Source organism: Hoplias malabaricus, chromosome 4 (genome assembly GCF_029633855.1).
Source record: "Hoplias malabaricus isolate fHopMal1 chromosome 4, fHopMal1.hap1, whole genome shotgun sequence".
Taxonomy (NCBI): Eukaryota; Metazoa; Chordata; class Actinopteri; order Characiformes; family Erythrinidae; genus Hoplias; species Hoplias malabaricus.
Genome location: NC_089803.1, coordinates 30,623,968 through 30,638,808, shown reverse-complemented (window position 1 = coordinate 30,638,808; position 14,841 = coordinate 30,623,968). Strand labels below are relative to the sequence as shown.

Sequence of the window (14,841 nt, the reverse complement as noted above, 5' to 3'; positions counted from 1 at the left end):
TTAGGGACAACCTCAGAAGGCATAATGATTTGATAAGGTGATTAATCGAATAATAAAAGACAGATTAAATGATTATGAGCATCATGGTTGGAATAAGTTGAAACGTGCATAGGGACTATGTGATTGCTGCTGGGGGGATGCTGCACTGGGGGTGGGAGATGGGGAAGAACTCAACCGTGGGGCAAATGACACAAAGGTGGCTTAAAATAGCAGGAGGTTGGAGACTCATCTTCAAGACTCATTAAAAGTGCCTCTTTTTTGTAATTAGTTTCCATTAATTAGGGCCAATCAGGATCCAGCAGGGCACGCATCAAGGGAAATCATTTTTTTAGGTTCCCCTTGTGCTCTGGGACTCCTTATAACAGATGTGTTTTCAACATGATTGGATTTTTATACTTTGTGTTTTTCCCATTTTGCTCTTTTTTTTTATTGAAAGCAAATGTGACCTTTGTTTTCAAGGCTGACGCATGTATAGTCTTCCCTCATTCACTCACACAGGCGCGCACACACACACACACACACACACACAACATTCCCTTAAAATATTCCACAAGCACAAGCTTCATCTTGAAGGTAGTAGAGGAAAATGTCAACAAGCTTCTAAATCAAATTTAAAAGCAAAACAGCAATATCACACATGCATACTAAAAGCAGTGTGTTATATTGCATGGGTAAGTCTTTCTCTTAAAGAGAAAATCTCTGCTTCCGTATCTCTGCAACAATAACATCCTCCACAACTAATAGCAGCCTCGCTTTATTGGCAAATTGGAAATAAAGCAGTGTGTCTAGGATTTATAGTGTAGTACATCTGTGCGTACACTGTTTGTGTGAGGGGAGGTGTGTGTTCATGTGTGTTGGTGCGTGTCTGAGTGTTTGACACTGTGCTTCCTGCCCGTTGCAGAGCATCTGGCCCAGAACATCTCCAAGTCCCACATGGAGACGTGTCAGTATCTGAGAGAGGAGCTGCAGCAGATGACCTGGCAGGCCTTCCTGCAGGAAGAGATGGAGAGCTACCAGAACAAGGTAAAACTCTCCTTAACACACAAATGCACACACACACACCACAGCTGCTGACACCCACATCTATTCTTCAGCTAGGTCAGGCTTCAGAAGTTGCTGATACTGCAAACAATTAGAAGGATCAGTTTTAGTAGAGCTCCTATTAAGTGTGTAAGTGAATGTGTGAATGTGTGTCACCCTGAGAAGGACTGGCGCCCCCTCCAGGGTGTGTTCCCGTTATGCGCCCAGTGATTCCAAGTAGGCTCTGGGCCCACCACGACCCTGAACTCAACCTGATAAGCAATTTCAGACAATGAATGAATAAATGTAAAATAAAATAATCAATGTAAGATCAACACAATGGAATTTTGTTTATATTAGCAGTGTCTGTTGGTGTAAAAATACATCAATCACAAAAACAATTTAAGATGTTAATACTTGTATTTTGGGGAGAGAGTTAAGTGTAGTGTGATATGAATGATAAACTGGTTAAAGGAAGAGTAGTTGATGATTTTTTAATTTAAATCTCTTAATTTGCTGAGTAAACGTATTAGAAAGGGTTGTAACATCAAACATGGAAGCTTTAATAGAGAAATTAAACAACGAAAGAGGGGCTCTGTGTGTGCTCATGTGCGTGTGCCTGTGTGTGACAGCCAGAGAGAGTGAGAGTTAGTTATGATATTTAATACATGTTTCAGCATAAACACAACAAATAAAATGCAGTTTACTTTCTGAACTTAAGAGTACACACTGTGTTTACATCATTAAATAAAACTGCTAATACCTCACCAAGCTCTGTAAAAAATATAGAATTAATTAATCGGTTTAATAATCGGTTGCCGGTCATTTACTTCAGTGTTGATGTGAAAAAACTTGCTTTGCTTGAAACACCTTTAAACAGAATAAAATAAAAGGATTGAGAGTTCTTCTCGTCTGTTTTGTTCCTCCAGCCCAGAGAAGTCATGTGGCAGTTGTGCGCCATTAAAATAACAGAGGCCATCCAGTATGTGGTGGAGTTTGCCAAGCGCATCGACGGCTTCATGGAGCTCTGTCAGAATGATCAGATCGTGCTGCTCAAAGCAGGTACACACTGTGTGTTTGTGTGTGTGTGTGCATGTACACGACTGCCAACTGAACTTAGCTTTGTTTACGCATTATTTACACTACAAGCCGAACAAGCAGGTCAACGTAACAGCAACCAACAAAACACAAGATATTAATGTAACCAAAGAAGCTATCCCAGATTATACCACTGGTTTTCAGTGATGTACTGTTTGGGAAACACCTTCATGTTCTTTGTTGAAATTGCATCTCTTTAGATTGCAAAACAAATTAAAAATCAGTTAGGGCCTTATACTATTGCTGTATATATACAACATAAAATTCTACAGTACATTTGATAGCTGCAGTGCTGTAGCATTTTCCACCACTTTCACAGAAAAAAAAATAATCCGGAATTCAGGGGCAAGTACATAGAGTAAGTTAAGTAGTTGTGAAATGATAAACATGTGAAAAGATATTCCCCAGTTTAAATTCTCCCCTCTTGAAAAACAGGGCAAACTGCTCTCCAATGCACAAACAAATCCTGAAGCTCTGCATTCCCTCGTTCTGTGCCTGTATGATATTTGTGCTAGCTCTGCCAATATTAATAACGACATACTGACAGGGATCCCTTGCCTGATGTGACATTCTAAAGCAGTGGCATCTCCCTAAAGCTTGGTAATGGCTTCCATTACGGTGTGTTTATCCTCTAATCCAGTTCTCAGTGAGCACTCTTCAGCAGAATTACATCTCCCACTCACAACAACAATACAACAGCCCACCTGAGTCACACACATGGGAATGCAAATACACATAGAGTACACATACACAAAGGGAGATCGCAGTCGGCATGGAGGCGGTCCTGTTGTTATATGGATATCACCGGATTACATATTCCCTATTTTAGTGAAAGTGAGATGGTTTTTAATTTAGACAGAAAATCAACAAACATAAAACATTTAGTGTGGCTCATAACTGAAGAGGAAGGGAACTATGTTATTTAAGAGACTTGACACAAGTGTCCTTTGACAAATCTCATGCTGGTGTTTTTGGCTGTTTCTAGGCTCTTTGGAAGTGGTGTTTGTCAGAATGTGCCGTGCCTTTGACCCTCAGAACAACACCGTCTATTTTGATGGAAAATATGCTGGTCCTGATGTGTTTAAGTCATTAGGTAAGTGGAAAATTACTTTATGTTCTGTGTTGTTCCACCCCCACCTTAACTCTTCAGGTTTTGGTGTGTTTGTTTTTATGATGTTTTTCAGTCAGTGTATATTCCCTTAAATCATGCAAGAAAAGGATTCTGAGTATGAGCTTTCCATTCGCATTATTTTGGATTAATGTTAGTGCTAAGCTGACATTAGAACACAGGAATTGTTTTGCATGTTGTAGATGCAAAATATAAACACATTGGTTAGAGAACAGCTCTGTTTGTAGTAGGCTATGTTTGCAGGACTTCCATGAAGCCTAGAGTAATTTGTTTTTCTAAAAACATTAATCCACCAATTTGAAATCAAACTAGATTGATTGATTTTACTGCTACTAACTAATAAGATTAATGATTATAGAAAATGTTAGTTCTATAATTAACCATCAAAATGCTGTATTGTAAACCTTGCATGTTTTATGTGGAATTTTATGAAGAGAGCAAGCCACCACCTCCTAGGCTGAGCCCTCTGCATATTTCTTTTATCTGGAAAAACCATAAGCATGATCGAGTGCCTATCGGGGAGTTTTATCAAGCCTGTAATCCATACAGTCATAATCCAAGCATTGGATTTCTCTTGTGTAAGCAAATAACATTTATGTTTGAATGCCATGACATTAGTGAAAAATCCCTCCACTGTAGCACCTTACGTACATCCAAAGCCGTTTGAGGCAGAAAGCTGTCCAAATGCCAGAATGAATACAAATGTGAGCAGGGAGAGAGGCAAGTGTGTGTGCATGCATGCGTGTGTGTGTGTGTGTGTGTGTTTATATTAAGGAATCTCAGTGTGTGCGTTTGTATGGGCGTTCTTAGTGATGTAGCAACAATAGCTTCTTATTCAGTGTAATGCGTGTGGCCTCTCCAACAAGAGAGCCTCTGTCCTCTGTGCTCGGGAGAGAGCCTAGGACTGCAGGCTTCTGCTGCTGCTCTGCCATCAGAATGACTCCCCTCCAGTCATTGATTTTACTAAAAGTCTCGTTAGTGACCCTAGTCGTGGTTGCATAACGGCACTCATCTGCCAAAACATGATTAGTGTGTGACTGGGAGAAGGGAGAATAAAGGCCCTCAGTAATGCGGGTGCTGCTGTTGCGTCGCCATCATGCCCTCGACAGTGTATGTATGTGTGTTTGTGTGTGTGAGTGTGTGTATGTTTATGCCTTTCCTGCGCTAAAGATCAAGAGTGAGTCTGACACCTTTGTCTGCATCTTCCCAACACCCTCCTACCTCCCCTCCCCCTCTACCTCTGGCAGGCTGTGACGACTTGATCAGCTCTGTCTTCGAGTTTGGAAAAAACTTGTGTTCTATGCACCTGTCTGAGGACGAGCTCGCCCTGTTCTCAGCGTTCGTGTTGATGTCTGCAGGTAGGAGCACGGTTAACAGCTGCTACGCAGTTCTAAAGCAGTCAGGTAGAACCCCCCCTCCCCACACACACATATTCTCTACCACTGTGCGCTCACACATATACCACAGGGATGCCTTTTTCTGTTTTTACCATGTTTCACATTCAGTCTAATCTAGTCCCAGTTGTCTCTGCGCATGAAGGCCTATGAGTAACATGCTGTTTTATATCAGATATCTATTCCACAGCAAATTTAAACCAGCCCAGCTGCAAGGCCTGCATTCCACAGTGTCAGACAGAATATAGATTCACTGCTGTTTTACTGCCTCTCTTTTGTACAAATTGGCTGATTTCTTCATTACTAACTTGGCATCTGTTTCTCTTTGTGTTTGTGAATGTCAGACCGTTCTTGGCTCCAGGAGAAGGTGAAGGTGGAGAAACTGCAGCAGAAGATCCAGCTGGCCCTACAACATGTTCTGCAGAAGAACCACAGAGAGGATGGCATATTGACAAAGGTACACAAATGAAAAACTGTTATCTTATTATATACTCACTGTAGAAGCAGTAATATAAAGGTTTGAAGTAGTGAAATGTGTATAATATAATCTGTAGTAATGTTCAACACTCAAGTCAAGTCCATATTTGGAAACTAAGCTGCTACAACAGTTCTTTCAATTTTGTGATATATTCAGATATATTCCCATTTTTTTTTATTACTGCCATTTTTAGACTGACACATTTAAATGATATCTATTTTGATTGGTTGCCAGGTGTTGAGCTTCATTCAAAAATGATTACTTCTGATTTCTGCTGTGGACAGACTGTGTGTGTAGATGTAAATGTATTAGCATGCGTGCATGAGGTATTGATTCCCATAACAGACCATAAGACCTGGGAATTTCAGTGTTTAAATAAAACACAGAACCTTTCTAGTGATGCCAGGAAGATTTGCAGTGATATGGGCTCTTAAACATTTAGCACTGGTGTATGACATATGTTCATCAAATTATTATTAAACCAAATATTTTGCACATGGCTACACATTACATCTACATTTATTTTTACTGCTCTTGACCTATTGTATTACAAAAACAGAACTGTTCTCTGATTAGTAATGAATGAATATCTGATTTCATTCATTAAAACGTTATATGATTTGACAGCTTTAATATTAACTAATGTGCATGAAGAGGGCCCATCTGTGTCGTGTAAGAGTCTCAGAAGACTTAGTGGATTTTGTAGATGTGTGTAACTCTGTGAGAGATCAGGAATGTGAAAGGGAGGGAGGACCTGGGTTCTTCAAGAACCCTTCTCCTCGTCTTCTCTCCATCCCTGAGCTCCCTTATTAAATCACAGTAACAAACCTGTCTGTGTTACCCTCCCCATCTTTCCTTTTCCCATTCTCTTTTCCAACCTCTTGCACCTTTATTTTTTTTTCCTTTCATCTCCTTCTCTCTTCAATTCCCCTTTTCCCCTATCTGTCTCTCCCTCTTTTGTCCTTTCTTGCCCCCTGTCTTGTTCTCTACCATTCTTCTCTCTCTCTCTCTCTCTCTCTCTCTCTGCAGTTGATATGCAAAGTATCGACACTGCGAGCGCTGTGCAGCAGGCATACAGAGAAGCTGACTGCTTTCAAAGCAATATACCCAGACATTGTGCGTACCCACTTCCCCCCATTATACAAGGAGCTGTTTGGATCGGACTTTGAGCAGTCCATGCCTGTGGACGGCTAGCGGCCCCTTCACCCTGCCCTCTGGGGATATAACACCGTGGGGAATGTCGAGCATGAATCTAAGACACTTTATCAGTGCCCTGCACACAAATACATGTACACACACATACACAGCACACAACGCCGATCACATAAACACACACACACGCACACACACAAAACCCAGGACAGCTAACCTGCTGCACACACAATTTTCCCGAATTTTTGTTGTTTTTCCTTTGGGAGGGCATGAGGCAGTGGCGGCTTTGATTCGGAGTGGTAATTTGCGAGGTTTATCCCCCTCCTTTTTTTTGACACAGGTGGGATTGTGAGGGCCCAGGGGAGAGGACGAGAAGATGAAGACACTCGTTTTCTCTCTCTTTCTCCCTCTCTTTCTCTCTCTCCCTGGCTCAAGCTGAAGCACTCATGCACACATCAGAATGTTCCTGTGACAATTCCTAATGATGAACAAAATTTTTATTAAACTTGTTTTATATTTATTTATATTATACTTTTAAAAGAATACCCCCCAACATCCAGAAATGAATAAAATTTTAAAGACTTCCTTTTTAAACCTATCAGTTAAAATGCTTGTGAAAAAAAGAGCACAAAACCCTCACCTTTATTTTACATGCAGGGATTTTGACCTATCCAATATGCATGAGCCAGCTTGAGTCACCTCTCTTCTTTTACTGAGAAAGCCTCTTCTCAAAATGCAAACTGGCATTGAAAGAGGTTGTAAAAGAAGAGGCAGAGAAAGGGATGGAAGAAGAAAAGAGAGAAAGAGGAGAAAGAATGAAAGGAGCGCTCAAGGAATGTGGAACAGAGCTGTTGGCATAGGGTGACGTTATGCGGCACCTTTATAAGGACAATCGTGGAAAAAAAAAGAAGAAGAAAAAAAACATACGTAGAATTCTGGTAATTCTAGTTTTTAAAAAAAATGCAATTACTTTTAGCTGTCGAAGACTCCATCCACCATGGTTGCTTAGTGATATCATGTAAGGCCATCTGCTATTAAATCCTTTTCTGGACAGGTGCTTGCAGTTTAACTGAGCACACCGCCACAATGCAAGGGTCCATTCCACCTGTTTTCTAATGTGCTACAGGGTATACGGTCATAAGTACTTACTATACAGAAAAAGTAATGTTTATAGAATCTATTTTAAATAACATGTATGATATTAGTAGCTAGACTATTCTTAATTGTTGAAATTGATAAGGCACTTTTATTTGCACCTTTCTTTAATTTAAGACTTGTATATTTACCTAGTGATGTGTTGCATGTGCAAAAAGAAATACAAGTGAAAACCACAGAGTCTCAGAGGCTACACGTTGGAAGCTCCTACAGCGCTGTGTGAGAATGGGTTGGGTTTAAGATGGATGCTGGGTAAAGGCTAATGGAGGAGAGGTAGAATGCTGTTTTCAAGTTGTTTTAGCACTTACAGGAAGTGTGGACAGGGTGCGGTGTAATCTTAGATCAGCTTGTCCACTTTTTGATATATTTAGAAATGTTGACCCTTATTTAGCTCTGAAATCACTGCCAACACTCTCTCCATCCACAAAACCATGTCTCGCTCTGAAGAGGGTGTTTTCTGTGTAAACTAGCTCCCATTTGGTCGGTAAATATAGGAAACTGAGAGCCACGTTAGAATGTGTCTTAATACTCAGCTACTTGATCTAATCAAATGTTCTGCCATGGTTACCTTCCATCCAAATTTACAGCACATTAAAGAAACAAACACCTGGGTGTGGGTGACGGGCACAGGGTTTAGAATTGACATGTGGCTGGAGTCTTCAGCACAAGTTTTGCACTAGCCAACAGTTCCATCTAGTGGTGGAGAACCTGCAGCAAGTCTCAGTATCTTATGAGATTTTTACTCAAGTTAAACCAAGTGTCCTGTATAATTCACCTTCGTCAGGTTTTGTGGATGAGTGTCTAGGAGAGTTGTGTTTGTGTGTGGAGTTTTCTTTTAAAAAACAGACTCTCTAGAAAGGCCTTTGCCCAGCAGCTGTGACAATGACTAAAATATGGTTAAAGAATTTAAAAGAAAAAGAGAGAATGAAATATTCAAAGCCTTGTCTGGTAGTAAAAGTTCTATTTTTGTAATATGTACAGTGCATAAGCTGATGAAAGAGGCAGAGGGGGAGAAAGAAAGTGAGATTATAGAGCACTTATCCCTGCAATAATTAGAATTGTTTTATTTTATTTAATGTTTTGCATTTTCTTGGAAAATTAGACAATGGTAGTATTAGTAGTTTTTTTCTTTCTGAATATGTTGTGTGTTGAGTGAATCTAAACCCTTTGAACGTGCCATAGAAGTTTCTCCTACATTACATAATTCAGTGTAAGATCGTGTTGTAACATTCCAGTTAAACTATGACGTGACTATTATAATATCCACATATGATCCAGAAATACCACTCTGCTAATACACATTTAGCAAATATTTCTGCCAAACAGCGAGCTCCTCCAACCTGGTGACATCAAATCAATATTAGGATCTATTCATCATCTTCATTTCTTCATGACGTTGTGTGTACAAGTCCTATTTTCCTCAGGGAAGAGTTGTCCTTCTAACTCTGTTGGACACAATTGTCAATTCATTCACATGAGAAAATGAAAGAAGGACTTTAGGCTTTTTTTTCTGATAATGAGGTAATTGCCTCTGAGCAAAATATGTGGATTTCATTTCATGCCCAGTCTTATGGATGTTGTTGCACATTGATCTTGTCCTTCATTTCTTCCTGTACCTTTATTTGATATTAATGGTAGCCCCAGTTTTGTTACCAGGGTCAGCGTGGCGTATCAGCCTGATGTTCTACACAAGAGCCTATGAGAGAATGAACATAAACAACAGATCAGAAGCCATGTTTTGTTATTCAGTGTAATGTGTTTGATTGGTGTTGCTGACCAGACGACTAATAAAACCGCATAAGAACATTTGTCAAACTGTGAATGACAATCCAACTGAACTTTTGCTTCAATATTATGAATTGGCAGTGTGTGGATTTCATTATGAATGCTCAGGGAGAACGTTTGTGTGAAAGTACTGGGGCAGACCATTTCTGTAGCATAGTGTTTGCTCTTGTTTGATTTAAGTTATACACGTCTTACAGCGTTTCTCTGGTCGGTTTGTCTCAAATTGCTCATCTCATAGACCTCAAAGAAAGACATTCTAAAGATACTTCAGCATGAGTCATTATTCCTTTTCTCCATGTCATGTTGCGCCACATGATCCTTCATATATAGAAATATATAAAAAGAATAATGTAATCTAATAACAGGCCAGTCACATTTTGCTAATATCATCTATTCCAGCACAGTAGGGTCCGAGATCCTAAAAAGAGAACAAAACACCTTTAAGCAATCAGCTGCAATGTCACCCTTTTCAGTAGTTTATCTTTTTTTCTGGATGGGGATTGTTGTAATTGTCACTCATATATTGTATGAACCTATGTGCCAAATACCTCTTCTACTATTTGCTCCACTAGCAGATTCTGCCCATGAGCCAGGAATTTGTAGTGCGTTACTAATACGGGTTTCTACAGGGTAGCCACTGCTGTGGAGTTCCCTCTGAACAAGCTTTGATACACAGAAGACTGTTGTAGTTCTCTTTCAGTCCACTTTATCCACATGGATGTGTCCTAAAGTCAATTACAATACCCAGTTGCACCATATAATGAAGTTATTTTCTACCACAACAAGCATCCTGTTGTCAGTCTAGTTTGTATTAGGTATTAAAAGCAATACTTTGCTGCAATGTATACGTAGAACTTTGGACAAATTTATTTTTTCAATTAAAGCAAAGGTACTAAATCATCTCTGTGGTATTGACATTTTGATGTACAGATAATTACTCGTTTTTAACAAAAGATCCAGTTGTTCATCGGTTGTTTCCATGTGTATTGTAGTCTGTAAAACAGTACGCTCAATGTGTGGTTTCTACCCTTTTTTTTTGTAAAAAGCAATACTTCTGCGTGTGTGTGTGTGTGTGTGAGAAAGAGTGAGACTGATGAAGTCAAACCCCAGACAAGGCTTTAATAAAGTAGACAAGGAGCAGCAGGGTCAGCTGGTGAAGGATATGGTATATGGATATTTTAGTTTTCCCAGGTTTTCCTTGGTTTTAGTAGCACTCCGCTTGAACCTATCAAGGAGTCTGCACAAGCATGACATAATGCACCTCAAAATTAATTTCATTCATTACTACATTATGCAAATCTGACATCAAAGGGCCTATGCAGTCATAAATAGCGCAGATCGAGTTTACAGTGTACCACCTCCCTAACTCTGTAATCCTTCAGCAAAGGCACTTAGACTGCCAAAGCCATTTATTGATATAGGAAATGTTTGGAGAAATGCAATTATCATGTGACGTCATGCTTGTGAGCCCGTGTTGAACTGAAGGTGGAAGTGTTACTAAGATCCTACCGATTTGTTTCATTGCATTTTTTGAAATGTGAGTTGTTTTTGTTTGTTTTCTTTTTTCCCCCAAAGCACAGCTGATACAGTTCTTTATAATTGAGATATGTTTTAGAATATAGAAGAAAAAGGCAAAAAAAAAAAAAAACCACACAAAACAAACAGAAAATTTTAGCCATAATCGAATGTCAAGCAATAATATATATGGTGTATTATTATTATTCATCTTTGTGCATAGGCTTTTGACATCTGCATGTAAATACACTTCTTATTTATCACATTCTGTTCCTTTCCTTTTTTTTCTCTCTCAGATTACAGTTTTTGTTGTGTATATTTGACTGGTTCTGTTCCCAGGTGGAGAACTATGAACTTCATATGGCCTGTAAACTGTACAGCTTAATTTCACTCTCTTTCTCTCCCCCTCACCTTTCTGCTTTTAATTCACAATATTTAATGTTATTATTGATCACATGTATAAAGGTAACTTTGTAACTCCTGTCTGTATAGGTAAGAAGAAAATACTGCTATTAAGACCTACTCAGTGCAAATATTTATCTGTTTATTGAATACATCATGCTGTACAGTATCTCTGTTTTTAGTATACTTCTCTCTTTTAGACTTAGTTTGATAGAGGTAGGGTGTGCTGACATTAATTTTGTGTTAAACTGATGTGTGGTGCTAGGTAAGTTACTTTTGTGAACAAAAATACTTAATTCATAGTCTAGGCCACTCGACTTGTCCATTCATTTCAGCGAGTATTGATGCATTATTGATATTAGGACTCGATAAATAATAAGGGTAATGATGAATATAACAATAGGCTTAAAATTACAGTAAATACCCAGCAAGTACCTGTATCAGTGTGCTAGTGTTGGGATGCAGCTCTTGTTGCTCATTTTAAGAATAGAAGTAAAAGCAGTGTCATTTAATTAAGAAGCTATTACACATTGCATTTATGATTTGTCACCATGAAGAATAGATTGTTCAAGCTGAAGAAAGACAGTATTGTGTTGATCCTTTTGATTGTGAGAACCACTGGCTCAGTTTGCAAATATCTTGCCTACTGGTACTTTTCTGAGCGTCCTACGCTGGGAAGGAATTCAATAATAAAGTGGTTTCTATAAAGATTCAACATTTAGCCACGTTCTGGTTCATTTTTAACCCATAACAGCAGTATCTGAAGCCTGGCTTCGTGCATTGGATTTTATTTATTTTATTTTATTTTATTTTATTTTTTCAGGACTAAAGTCTGTCAGCTCACTATCATTAGGACTTAGTATGCACGTACACACACACACACACACACACACACACACACACATGTACACACTGTGGTTAAATGGTAAATGTACAATAAGTTGAAATTGCCAGTTGTAGGTTCATTCTGCTGAAATGTCTCATTTCCTCTCTGTAGCAAGTATGAAGATTATACTCGCAATAATACACAACAAACTACACTGAGTGCCTCTCAGTGCTCCAGGATGCAGAAATGATTTAACTGTTTCTATTGTTTTCACTGTTCAATCATGTACTCAAATGATAATGTATTTGCACATGTAGGTGACTTCTATCTTGTGTTTCCAAATTTATTTTTCATGCAGTGTCCTTTCATGTACCTATTTTGTTGTTTGTTTTTGACTGTGTAAACAACATTTTCCTGCCTCTCGTAGTGTCCTGTATGTTTAATTTGGCAAACCTTTCTGGCAATGCGCAGTCTGTGTTCTTTATTCCCTCACCCCCACCCCCTTCTTCTGCAGAAAACCTAAACTCGTTGTAATGCTGATAAGACATACATTCTGATTTCAACAGCTCAGTCTGATTGTTATCATGAATGAAGAAGTGTTCTTTTTGTTTGTTTTTCTGACTATTTGTAAAGAAAAAAGAAAGGATGGATAATAGACAATCCACTCTGTTTTCCCCCTGTTTTATGATGGTTCCAATTTATGTTCATAATTACAAACAAATGACTAATGCATTGTATTTTAAGTATTCATATGTGTATGTAAAATATGCATAATACACATTTGGATTTCTTTCCTGTTGTCTGTTAAATGTGAGCTCCGGGGGGTGCTGGGTTGGGATGTGGATGGGGGGCGGGGTTTACTCCACACATTGGCAGCATTAAACTGTGGGGAAAATGCAGAGGCCGGTTTGTGGTTGTCACAAATTTTTACGTCACACGTTTGCTACTGATCTTAAAATGGAGACAGATGATCATGTACCTTTTTATCCAGCTCTTTTGAACTCTCTTTAGAAGGTAGTATCTTCACAATAGTAGTTTTGCTCCTTCTCTTCGTCTGATTCTTAAATATGGAAATAAGTATTTTGATTCATTTTGTAAATACAGCTGTAAAGAAAAATAAGAAATTTAATGTTGTCTTTTAAATACTTTTCATTCTAATATGAATGTTGTTATATTGTACTTAGAAACTGTACCTTTAATATTACCTTTATTAAAAGTGCATTGGACACATCGATTTTAGATGTGCTTTATGTGCTGTTATCCCATAATAAAATTTACCGCTTGTAATGGGCTCTTATTTACTGTGCCACTTACTTACACGAGCATACTTTATAACTCATGGGTTTACAGTTTATTTCAGGTAGTGATGTGAATTCCTTAAAAAAATAACTAGAATATATATATATTCTTGATGGATTTGCATTTTCCAGAGAAATTACGTTTGATAATTTAATACATTCATTAATTATAGCACTTTTGTTTCACTAACATTGTCATAAATAATATTAAATCATTTCTGTAGAATTCTGTTGGTGATTTTATCTTGAGAGCTTTGCTGTTGTTTCCACCTTTCTCTCAAACGTTAGCATTTTATTTTAAACCAAAGGGTTTCTGGAAAGAAGAGTGTAGTTTCTGATAAACTTCAGCTCTTTGCAGAAGAATGCTGAATATAATAATTGCCATTATATTCTCGACATGACCGAATATTCAGACACTTTAGTGCCTGGGTTAATGGCTCATCTTCATGTAAACACTGATTTCCCAGGCAAATATATGGTCAACTTAAGAGCACTACACACTCTGACCTGTAGATGGCACCAATAAGCCATTTTTTTTTTCAACATCTCTTGTCAAAACGCTAAGACAGGGCACGCCAATCAACAACGTTAGAGGGTACCATATTAAATCAGATATATTTGTGAAATCTTCGCTGAAACTGTCTGTTGCATTATACAACATGTTTCAGAAAGCTCTCTGGTATGATATAAAGATGTCAGCTGGCGAGCACTTGTAACAATAATGTCTTTGTGTTTAAGACGAGTTCTAAATAAAGATGTGAATGCTCCCAAATGAATGACATAATACATTTGAGACAAACCAACAACTCAATTCAGGCAAAGGGTTGTAGTATTTGCTTCTTTTTAAAAACAAAAACCTCAATTGTATGTTTAAGCTCTACTTAAATCCAGCTGCTCAAAATATATAGTACTATTTGTGGGTATTGAGAGAATGCCAGTTGCTTGATGTCAGTCCAGCATGCTTCAGTCATGGCTTGTATGTAGGATCTACTCCTCCACAGTACTGTGTTTTTGTGAATAAAACATTCCAGGACTGTTTATTTTATTATTATTATTATTTGCGTTCAGGTGAATGCTCTCAACCAGCAACAAACACAGACTCCTGTGACTGGAATGAAATACAACACTAAACATAACCACATAGACATACAGCTCCTTAATTTAAAATAACATTTTCAAAGAATGTCAACACCCAATGATAGTTTTTGATATTCTTCTTCCAAGGTGCAAAAGGAAATGTAAATGATGTTTTAATTGTTTGATGCATTGTTTCAAATGATAAAAAGTGCTTTATAAAATCAACAACAGACTGAAATTAAATTGCTAATTCACATCCCAATAAAAACCCTGCTTTAAACATTTTGTCTTCAAAAATTGATTTTTTAAAAAACACACTCACTGTAGAATTAAATGCCAAACACTACCCACAGATTATTTTTATTACTGACATTAAACACTTTCTGAAGACATGCATATGGTTCAGGGTTTGTTTAGAAAAGTAAATGTCTACAAAATACTACAAGGTTTTCTGGAAACTAAGCCCAAGAGCTCTGCAAGCAGTAAACATAAAAAATAAATTAAGGCCCGAA

The 14,841-nt window shown here is 38.1% G+C and overlaps 1 protein-coding gene across 2 annotated transcripts in view; it reads left to right on the top strand.

The window, feature by feature from the left end:
• The window catches only part of roraa (RAR-related orphan receptor A, paralog a), a 282,907-nt gene extending 269,667 nt beyond the window's left edge, over nucleotides 1–13,240 (top strand). For both annotated transcript variants that reach the window (XM_066667463.1, XM_066667464.1), the window contains 6 exons: nucleotides 902–1,023; nucleotides 1,950–2,082; nucleotides 3,104–3,211; nucleotides 4,495–4,605; nucleotides 4,986–5,098; nucleotides 6,149–13,240. In XM_066667463.1, the coding sequence (XP_066523560.1) occupies nucleotides 902–1,023; nucleotides 1,950–2,082; nucleotides 3,104–3,211; nucleotides 4,495–4,605; nucleotides 4,986–5,098; nucleotides 6,149–6,313 (752 nt within the window). In that variant the 3' untranslated portion in view covers nucleotides 6,314–13,240. The remainder of the gene's footprint in view (nucleotides 1–901; nucleotides 1,024–1,949; nucleotides 2,083–3,103; nucleotides 3,212–4,494; nucleotides 4,606–4,985; nucleotides 5,099–6,148) is intronic.
• The last annotated feature ends 1,601 nt before the right edge of the window (nucleotides 13,241–14,841 follow it).